The following is an 11,425-nucleotide window of genomic DNA, read 5'->3' as shown; positions in this document are numbered from 1 at the left end:
TAAAATAACTTTTTCTTCAACTCAACATAAAATTATCATTAAGTATCTTTAACATAACTTTAAAATAACTTAAACAAATATTTAGCATAATATCACTATAGCCTAAACTTAACTTCAACTTATCATTGACTTAAATTAAACTCAACTTGATTTTATCTTAAGCAAAAGTTCAACTTTATTTTAACTAAACTTGAACTTGTAAGCTAAATTTTGTAACAAAAGAAACTTCACTTTAACTAATCTAAACATAAACTTAACTTTAAAGTTAATTTAAATTAACTTTGAATTCATTTTAACATAGCAAAAAACCTCCAAGTGAAGTGATTGTTGATACTTGCAGAAGTATCAAGCAGTACCAAAAACTTCCAAGAACTTCCAAAATATTCCAAGAACAGTCAATAAATTCCAAAAACTTTCAACAACTTCCAAGAAGTCCACAGGAGTTTTCCTGAATTTCCATGGAAATAACATTAATATAACTTAAACTAAGCACTTTTTTAAGTTTAAGCTTTATCATTACTTTAACAAATGTTTAACCTAACTTTAGCTGAAAATTAACTTAACTTTAACTAAAGCTTTGCTAAACTTTAACTTAACAGTGTCTTAATTTTAATTCAACTTGAATAAACCTTTTTCTAAACTTTGACTTTATTTAAACTTAACTTTATCTTATAAACTTTACGAAACTTTTAATAAACTTTAACACAGCTTTAACTAACTAGCTTATTTTAACAGTATCTTGACTTTTTCTTGGCTTTAACAAAATTTGAAAACATGATTACTTTACCTTTAACTAAACTTTAACTAAACCTTCAATAAACTTTAACTAAACTTTGACTCAACGTTAACTTAACTTGATATTTTCTGTAACATAACTTTAACAAATTAACTTCGCTATAATTTTAACCAAACATTACTTAACTTATCTGTAACTAAACGTTAACTGAAAGCAAAACAATAATGCTTCAACTTTACTTTAACATACGTTTAATATAATTTTAACAAAACTTTATGTTATTAACTAAACATAACTTTTAGTTTAACATAACTTCAACTTATATTGTACTGAGTTTTAACATAGTTTTCTAATCATTTTAACTTAATTTTAACATATTATTGGCTTTAATTATAACTTAACTGAATTTTAACGAAACCTTCCCTAAACTTTAACCAATGTTTGGCTTAATCTTAACTTAACTGGTTTTTATCTCTCATAAAACTTTGACATATATTTTACTAATTTAATTAACTCAACTATTACTTAACTTTTTAACTACACATTAACTTTTATTTCTTAATTTAATTTAACTTTGGTTTAATTTTATCTTAACAAGAACTTTCAAGTTTCAAAAACTGACAAGAAATGAAGTTTCCCTGAAATTGCCTGGAAATAACTTGAACTTAACTTCAACTTAACTTTAACTTAACATTAACATGACTTTTATATAACTTTAACTTAACTTTAACTAATTAACTTTTATTGACTATAGGTCAGCTTCATCTAAACATTAACTTAACTTCCATTTTACTTTAACTTTACTCAACATAACTATAAAATAGCTTTAACACATATTTAACTTAGCTGTAGATAAATTTTATCTTAAGCTTCACTTATAATTATCTTAACTTAAACTTTATATTAACTAAATTTAATTTTATTTTTTTGCTTTATCATAACTTTAACTAATTAACTAAACTTTACTTTAACATTTTGGGTAAGAGGGTTGGGTTTGCAGCATAATTCGTAATGGTAAACTATAAGATGAATTAATGTCCTAACGATCATATACGAAGGATCTTAGGATTGAACCGACGGTCTTCTGCTCAGTAAGAATTTTAAGACTAGTCATAGCCAGAGCCAAAGCCATAGACAAAGACAAAAACAATACAAAAAAACAAGACAAAAAAACAAGACGAAAAACAAGACAAAAACAAAGACAAAGGCTATAGTTATGGCTATAGTTATGACTATGGCTATGGGTATGGCCAGACTTGCAATTGCTCATTATAGCTAAAATGTTAATTTTTTGAATTATGAAACTATGAGATACTATGATAATTTTTATTTGTAAGAAACAAGAATGGGTGGTAAAGTTTGTGTATGACATACACAATTTATAAATTTTGCTTTCAGAAGGTCACAACTAGCGATTTTATGATCTTTGATTGCTCGCTCATCGCGTTGCTCATCGTTACAGCTAATCGCTATTGTGAACCTCTGAAAGCTAAATTAACACGTTTTATGTATCATACAAATACTTTACCTTCTCTTCTTGCACCTTGTCACTAAGAATTACCATTAACAAATTTCATAGCTTCATAAATCCAAAAATTAGCATTTTGGGCTGTAATGAGCATTTGCAAGTTTGGCTATGGTTATGGCTATGGTTATGGCTATATCTGCTATGGTTATGGCTATGGCTATGACTTTGACTATGTCAATTTATCCAAAGAAAATTATCCAATTTTTCAAAAAAACGTCGTTTAATATTCAAATTTTATTTAAATTAACTTTACAACATGTGTTGTGACTACTTCTCCGAGTTCACTATTAAAAAGGTATAAAAAGTAACAAGGACTAAAATGTGTTCCTTTGATTACTGAAAAATCCTGCTACCCTAGTTTGAAGATGTCAGAACTTGGGTTTAGGAAATATATCTTATAACAGTAACGCACCACGTAAAGGTAATCTACCAGCGTTACTGGTGTATATCCAAAGCCAAAGACAAAGTTAATGACAAAGACAAAGACAAAGCCAAAGACAAAGACAAAGACAAAGACAAATACAAAGACAAATACAAAGACAAAGACAAAGACAAAGACAAAGACAAAGACAAAGACAAAGACAAAGACAAAGGCACAGACAAAGACAAAGGCTATAGTTATGGCTATAGTTATGGCTATAGTTATGGCTATAAATATGGCTATAGTTATGGTTATAGTTATGGCTATAGTTATGGCTATAGTTATGGCTATAGTTATGGCTATGGCTATGGTTATGGCCAGACTTGCAATTGCTCATTACAGCTAAAATGTTAATTTTTGGAATTATGAAACTATGAGATGCTATGATAATTTTTATTTGTAAGAAACAAGAATGGGTGGTAAAGTTTGTGTATGACATACACAATTTATCAATTTTGCTTTCAGAAGGTCACAACTAGCGATTTTATGATCTCTGATTGTTCGCTCATCGCGTTGCTCATCGTTACAGCTAATCGCTATTATGACCCTCTGAAAGCTTAATTAACAAGTTTTATGTATCATACAAATACTTTACCTTCTCTTCTTGCATCTTATCACTAAGAATTACTATTAAAATATTTCATAGCTTCATAAATCCAAAAATTAGCATTTTGGCTGTAATGAGCATTTGCAAGCTTGGCTATGGTTATGGCTATAGTTATGGCTGTGGCTATGGCTGTGGCTATGGCTGTGGCTATGGCTTATTCTATGGCTATGTCTGTGTTTGTTTGTTTAATGGAACTTCAGTGAAGTTTGTAGATCTTCAGTTAAATTTGTTGAACTTTGTAGATCTTCAGAGAAATTTGCAGAGCTTAAGAGAAGTTCGTAGTTTTTGATATAAATTTTAAGTACATCATGGAAGTTTGTGGACATTCAGAAAAATTTGCAGTGCTTCAGGAAAGCTCGTAGATCTTCAGAGAAGTTTTCAGAATTTCAGGAAGGTACACAGAACTTCAGCAAAGTGCATAGATTCAGGAAAGTGCATAGATTTTCAGAAACATTTTCTGAAATGCAGGCAAGTTCAAAGATCGTGAGAGAAATTAACAGAACTTCATGGATGTTCGTAGATCTCTAGACTAATATGGAGTACTTTTGAAAAGTTCACAGAACTTTTAGGAAATTGGCAGGACTTCAGGGAAATTCACTGAACTTTAGGGAAGTTTGTAGATCTTCAGAAAATTGCAACAGAAGATCAGGAAATTTGATGATGATGATGATGGTCCCACCTCTTACCCCTACAAAGGTTTGAGCTGGACGATTGATTAATTAAGATAATTAATTATGACATTTTAACCAGGTTTGCAAACAAAATCGAACTGGTTACAGCTACAGATATAAATTCCCACTACAGTATATAGTTATTTTATCAAATGTTAAAATTAGTCCTCTATATCTGTATAACGCGCGCGAGGCTCAAACTTTTGTAGACTACTTTCTTTTTTTTTTTTGACTACTACTATAAAACTAAATATCAAAAATCCATCATCACCATCGTAACGATCAAAATAGTTTTTTTTTTTTTTTTTTTTTTTGTAAGTCTACACATAAATTTTTAGAACTTGAATGTTCATTGAATTTCCGAGCGGTCCTCCGAACAGTGTTCTTCTTAGAATTTCCGAGGTAGGCTCGGAGATTCCAAGATTTCCATAGAACTTCCTAACAGATCGTAGAAATTCGAGAATGTTAAAAAAAAACTTTCGAGGTGGTCGTAGATATTCCAAGTTGTTCATAGAATTTCCGAGTAATACAAAGAACTTTCGATATGTTCAGAGAAACTTCAAGATGTTCATAATTTTTTCAAGCGGAAGTAATAACCTTAAATTAACTTTTTCTTCAACTCAACATAAAATTATCATTAAGTTATCTTTAACGTAACTTTAAAATATCTTTAACAAATATTTAGCATAATTTCACTATAGCCTAAACTTAACTTCAACTTATCATTGACTTAAATTAAACTCAACTTGATTTTATCTTAAGCAAAAGTTCAACTTTATTTTAACTAAACTTGAACTTGTAAGCTAAATTTTGTAATAAAAGAAACTTCACTTTAACTAATCTAAACATAAACTTAACTTTAAAGTTAATTTAAATTAACTTTGAATTCATTTTAACATAGCAAAAAACCTCCAAGTGAAGTGATTGTTGTTACTTGCAGAAGTATCAAGCAGTACCAAAAACTTCCAAGAACTTCCAAAATATTCCAAGAACAGTCAATAAATTCCAAAAGCTTTCAACAACTTCCAAGAAGTCCACGAACTGGAGTTTTCCTGAATTTCCATGGAAATAACATTAATAAAACTTAAACTTAACACTTTTTTTAGTTTAAGCTTTATCATTACTTAAGCAAATGTTTAACCTAACTTTAGCTGAAAATTAACTTAACTTTAACTAAAGCTTTGCTAAACTTTAACTTAACAGTGTCTTAATTTTAATTCAACTTGAATAAACCTTTTTCTAAACTTTGACTTTAGTTAAACTTAACTTTATCTTATAAACTTTACGAAACTTTTAAAAAACTTTAACACAGCTTCCACTAACTAGCTTATTTTAACAGTATCTTGACTTTTTCTTGGCTTTAACAAAATTTGAAAACATGATTACCTTACCTTTAACTAAACTTTAACTAAACCTTCAATAAAATTTTACTAAACTTTGACTCAACGTTAACTTAACTTGATATTTTCTTTAACATAACTTTAACAAATTAACTTCGCTATAATTTTAACCAAACATTACTTAACTTATCTGTAACTAAATGTTAACTGAAAGCTAAACAATAATGCTTCAACTTTACTTTAACATACGTTTAATATAATTTTAACAAAACTTTATGTTATTAACTAAACATAACTTTTAGTTTAACATAACTTCAACTTATATTGTACTGAGTTTAAACATAATTTTCTAATAATTTTAACTTAATTTTAACATATTATTGGCTTTAATTATAACTTAACTGAGTTTTAACGAAACCTTCCATAAACTTTAACTAAACTTTGGCTTAATCTTAGTGTCCACGCACTGGGATCCTCTTCGATGAGCTCCAACGCCTGGCAACGGCTGAGCGAACTATCCGGAAATGGTCACTGGTTCAGGGGTTTAGCCACAGAAAGTTAAAACTCTTTTAGTCTTGAAAAAGACTGATTGATTGGCTTGTGTGGTTGGTTTCGGTCAGGAGAAAAAGAGATGAACTCGCGGTGTTAGATTGATTGTATATTAAACGGGTGTGATTCTTATAATGGTTTGATTTGTACTGATTTGGTGAAATTTGGTGCCGGTACTTTTATACCTACCGACTCGATCGAGAGTGATCGAGCCGGGAGGATATTCCTAGGTGATGTAGATGCTTGTTTTTTTTTGCTGTGTGGAGTGTAGAGCGAAATACAATTATGTGCGGCGTGTGGGTACAATAGATTTGGATTTCTGTTTGTTCTTTGTCGCTTGTGCAGTGGTATCTCGGACCATCGCGTTGTCCGCGACATACCGGCCACCATGAAAAATGTGTTTCATAAAATTTAACAATAAATTCACTTCTTAACTAATACTTCACAATCAATTATCTGGGTTGGCAGCGGGCGCTGCATTGTCGTCAGGGTCACCAGGCACTTCGCCGGAAGTGGAGGTGGATCTTGCGTCATCGTCGATGGGAAGCAGGCAGATCTTCACGATCGGTCGGTCAAAGACTGCTCCGGATGCCAGTCTGACGGTCACGACACGGACGAGGCCATCAGCGCCGGGATGGACGGTTTCGATTCGACCCATGCTCCACCTGAGCGGTGGTAGGTTGTCGTCCTTCAGGAGTACCAGCTTGCCGACCAGAACATTCGGCTGCCGGTAGTAGTGCTTCGAACGCTGCTGTAGTTGATGAAGGTAGTCCGTCGACCAGAGTTTCCAAAAGGTTTGGGTTCTGCGCTGCACCTCCTGCCAAAGCGAAAGCCGGTTGTTGGGAACTTGGGCAAGGTCGGGCTCCGGGATTGATTGGAGAGCTGATCCGACCAGAAAGTGTCCCGGTGTGAGGGCTTCCGTGTCACTTGGGTCTTCAGATAGGGCCGTCAGTGGCCGAGAGTTGAGACAGCTCTCTATCTGACAGAGGATGGTACACATTACATCGCTTGACAGGGATTCCAAGCCGACGACTCGCCGAAAATGATGCTTGAAAGCCTTGACTGCGGCCTCCCAAAGGCCGCCGAATGTCGGAGCGTTCGCAGGGATGAAGTTGAACTGGATGGATGATTCAGCGCAGAACGATGCTATCTTCAGTCGTAGTTGTTGATCGTTGAGTTGCTTACAGAGGTCTCGGAGTTCCCTGTCTGCGCCCTTGAAGTTGGTGGCATTGTCACAGAACAGGGCAATTGGCTTGCCTCGCCGTGCAACGAACCGTTTCAACGTTGCGATAAAGGCTTCGGAGCTGAGATCGCCAACCAATTCGAGGTGTACATAGAGGTGCATAGCGATTTCTTGGCTGAAGCACTCATTTTGCACAACTTTCACAAGGCCTTCTTGTGCTTGAAGGAGTTCTGCTGAGGTAAGGTACGGAATAGCTTGTAGGTGGAATCCAGCGAGCTTGGCCCGACAGTACCGCACAAATCTGCGGCAATATGCAGCGATGCGGGTGAGTCTTGTTAGTGTCGAGTAGCGGGTGAACAGTGTGCGGTCGGGAGCTTCGGTGGATCGAGTGACGGCTGCAAGCGTACGAAGCTTCACCTCGAGAACTTCAGGAGGAAATTCACAGGCGTCTTGGACTGGAAACATACTTGGCCACTCCGCTGGATCGGACGTTAACCACGGTGGACCCTTCCACCATAGTGCGTTGTTGACGAGCTCGCAGAGATCGACACCCCTCGAGATGAGATCGGCCGGGTTCTCCAGACCGGCGACGTGATTCCAAGTGCCTCCTTCAGTGAGTCGCTGCACCTCCGCGACACGATTTGCCACGAAAGTGTTGTAGTTGGACGGTGGGTTGTACAGCCAGTGGAGAGTGATTGAAGAGTCAGACCAAAAATAAGCATTAGCATTTATGTTGAGGCTTAACATAACAGTTTGGTACAGTTGGCTGAGGAGGACAGCAGAGCAGAGCTCTAGCCGGGGAATTGATAAGGTTTGGATAGGAGATACTCGGGATTTGGCGGTTAGGAGACGGGTTGTGACGACACCACTTCTTCCGACACTTCTCAAGTAGATACAAGCTCCGTAAGCATTTTGGGATGCATCGCAAAACCCATGAAGTTGCACGTTGTCTCCGGCGCCTGGAGCTTTGACCAAACGAGAGATGGAAAATGTTCCTAGAGCAGCCAGACCAAGTCTGTAGTCTTCCCACACGGTACAGAGTGCATTGGGAAGCTCTTCGTCCCAGCTTAGTTTCAACTTCCAAAGTTGTTGGACAAACACTTTGGCTGTGATGATCACCGGACCCAAGATACCCAATGGGTCGAAGAGTTTGGACATATCGGAGACCACGATTCGTTTCGTGATCGGATTATCAGAGAATCGCTCAGGAACTTTGAACCGGAAGGTATCCGATTCAGGGTGCCACAGCAGACCGAGTGTGCTGACGGAGCCTTGAATGTCATCAACTGCGACAATTGGCCTATCATTCTTCAGGTTGTCCGGGATGTGTGACAACACTTCGGATGAATTCGACGACCACTTTCGAAGTTCGAACCCTGCGGACGCGAGGATGCTCTGCACTCCAGAACGCAGCTGAGTTGCTTCTTCCACAGTGTCAGCACCGCTGAGGAAATCGTCCACGTAGAAATCCTTACCGATTCGTGCTGCAGCATCGGTTTCGCTCGCCGAGTGATCGTAGGACAATTGCTGTAGACACCGAGTAGCTAGATACGGCGCACATGCGGTGCCGTATGTTACCGTGGTCAGCTCGTAGGGATGGACGTGTGAATCAGTCCTGCTTTGCCAGTACACGAGCTGAAGACGCCTATCGTCAGGATGTACCCACATCTGGCGATACATCTTGGTTACATCTGCAACTAAAGCCACTTCATACATGCAGAACCTGATGACGATAGCATATAATGCATCCTGAACAGTCGGTCCCACCATAAGGCAATCATTGAGAGAGATTCCCGTAGAAGACTTGCTGGACCCATCGAAAACGACTCTGCACTTAGTGGTAGTGCTGCTCGGCTTGAGCACGGCGTGGTGGGGAAGATAGAACGAGCGGGTATGGGTTTTGTCTTGTAATGGGTCTACGGGAACCATATGGCCAAGTTCTATGTACTCTGCCATGAAGTCTACATACTGGGCCTTCAAATCGGGGTTCTTGCTGAGTCGACGTTGCATCCATTGAAATCTGCGAAGGGCTTCGATCTCGGAGTCACCAAGTTGACTCAAGACGTGCTCTTTCTTCGGCAGGCGTACAACGAATCGGCCTGATTCGTCGCGGGTGGTGGTTTCGGAAAAGTACATCTCGCAAGCTAATTCTTCCTTAGACAGTCCACGGCTTTGAGGGTAACTCTCGACTTCCCAGAATCGAGTCAGTTGTTGGTCCAAGTCATCGGTGGTACACAACAGAGCGACTCGCTCAGGTCCTTGGGTAGCGGTATCGATGGCAACAAGGCCACTTACTACCCATCCGAGCACGGTACGTTGGAGAATAGGCTGGTGTTCAAAAGGACCAGCATTTACTGGGATCTGTCCTTCCTGCAGAAGGCTGAAGAACAGCTGAGCACCGATAACCATATCGATCCTTTGCGGCGAAGCAAAATCTGGGTCTGCCAAGACTACCTCAGGAGGGAGGTTCCATTGCGAAATATCGATTGCCCGACAGGGCAGATCGTTGGTGATCTTGGAGAGGATGCTGAACGTCAGTGTGTTAGAGTAGGTGGAATTAACAGAACTGAAATCTGCTACGGTGCAGTAAGTACTGCTGACAGTAGAGCCACCCATTCCAGCGATAATTGCAGCTTGCTTTCGTCGGTTCAATCCCAAAAGTTGAACGATTCTTTCGGTGATGAAGTTTGACTCAGAGCAGGAGTCCAACAGGGTTCGAACAAATGTAGATCTCCCCGACGGGCCGTGGACCTTTACCACGGCGGTGGATAACAGAACAGTCGAGTAGGTGGTGGTGCAAGAGCTTGCTGCAGCTAATGCGTTGGTGAGAGGTTGGTGGGTGGCGGACGAGGTGAGTGGTGATGGTGGAATTGGAGTGGACAGTGATGCCGGGACCACGGCTCCACTTCCGGTGTAGGTGGTGGATTGTAGATTTCCAGTAGGTGGTTTGACTTGGGGTTGGGTGTAACGATCGTTGGGGGAGGAAGAATGCAAAAGTGTGTGGTGTTTTTCGTTGCACTTCCGACAGGGTTTGGAGGAGCAGTCACGGCTGAGATGACTCGATGATAAGCAATTCCAGCATAGCTTCTTCTTGCGGACGGTGTCTTGCTTCTGTTCGATTGACATCCGTTTGAACACCTCGCAATCGTAAATCCGATGCGGTTGATTGCACACGATGCAGCTGAAAGCTTTTGGTGGGTATGATTTTGCAACGGATGCAGTGTGAGCAACAGAGAAACGGGGTTTATCTTTTAGAGGGGAGGGTACCAGGGTTCCACTGTTCAAGGACATCAAGATCCGAGCTTGATCTTTCAAAAAGGTAATCAGCTCGTCATACGTAGGAACCTTCTCTTTATCGTTACCTGTTGACCGTTCCCATTCCCTCAAAGTGCTTTGATTCAAGCGACTGCACACCATGTGCACGAGCAGGGAGCTCCATTGCTCTGTCTGCTCCCCCAACGTCGTTAGGATTTTCACATGGCGTTCGAATTGGTCAACCAGGCACAATATGGTAGCAGAAGATTCCTTTTTCACAGGCTCAATGGCGAAAAGAGAGTTAATATGGTTTTTAATTAGCAGGCGCTTGTTATCGAAGCGACTGACCAGTAAATCCCAAGCGATCCTGTAATTATCTCCCGTAATACTAGTCGTATCAAGGAGTTGCTTGACGGGTTCCTTGAGTGCTGCCATCAAGTAATGGAATTTATCTACAGCAGCCAAACCCTTATTGTTATGGATTAAGCTGCGATAAGCATCATAAAATGGGATCCAATTGTCTATCTCGCCATCAAAAGTTGGCAAATCAATTTTTGGCAAACGCACTACAGATGTAGAAGCCTGAAAGGCATTAGCAGCAATATGGCGGTTCACTTTATTTGCGGTGAGGAAGTCATGCAACTTGTAGTACTTGTCCTCCATTTCATTGCGGCTTTTGATAAACGTACCCTTTGTCTCGGCTTTTTCATCCATTAACAATTCCAACTCAATTGAAGCGCTAGTAAATCGATCATATAATACATCTAGCCTACTCAATCTAGAGTCGATCTTGTCTCGATCGACCTCGGCATCGTAATTATTGACGAAGTTCTCGATGGTCTGTATTGCGTCCGTAATGACGCTCACTGCCTTTGACCGTTCCCGAAGCGACGTCATATCGCCTGCTGAGATCGTCACGTGAAAGACAGACCACCAATTACCACCACAACCCAAGCCAAATTCTTAAAAATCGATGCCAGTCCACTCCTCCAATCAAAATCCGAAAAACTTGCTTACTCTAGTAGCGTACTCACCAGTCGACACGCCAACCCAAGCACCCAACTCACAATCGATGGCGCAGGTTCTGACGCCCAAACCTGGAAACGGGGATGGCACAGGTTCTGACGCCCAAACC

At 39.1% G+C, this 11,425-nt stretch overlaps 1 protein-coding gene across 1 annotated transcript; it reads right to left on the bottom strand.

Annotated features, from left to right (window-relative positions):
- Positions 1-6,300: 6,300 nt before the first annotated feature.
- On the bottom strand, positions 6,301-11,187 carry LOC135710300 (uncharacterized). The gene has a single exon (XM_065232823.1). It carries the CDS (start codon positions 11,185-11,187, stop codon positions 6,301-6,303), a length of 4,887 nt encoding a protein of 1,628 aa, XP_065088895.1.
- Positions 11,188-11,425: the final 238 nt, after the last annotated feature.

Source organism: Ochlerotatus camptorhynchus, unplaced genomic scaffold (genome assembly GCF_037179485.1).
Source record: "Ochlerotatus camptorhynchus isolate MF236.1 unplaced genomic scaffold, CSIRO-AGI_Acam_v1.1 ptg000377l, whole genome shotgun sequence".
NCBI classification, from domain to species: domain Eukaryota; kingdom Metazoa; phylum Arthropoda; class Insecta; order Diptera; family Culicidae; genus Ochlerotatus; species Ochlerotatus camptorhynchus.
This window is presented reverse-complemented; position numbering and strand designations above follow the sequence as displayed.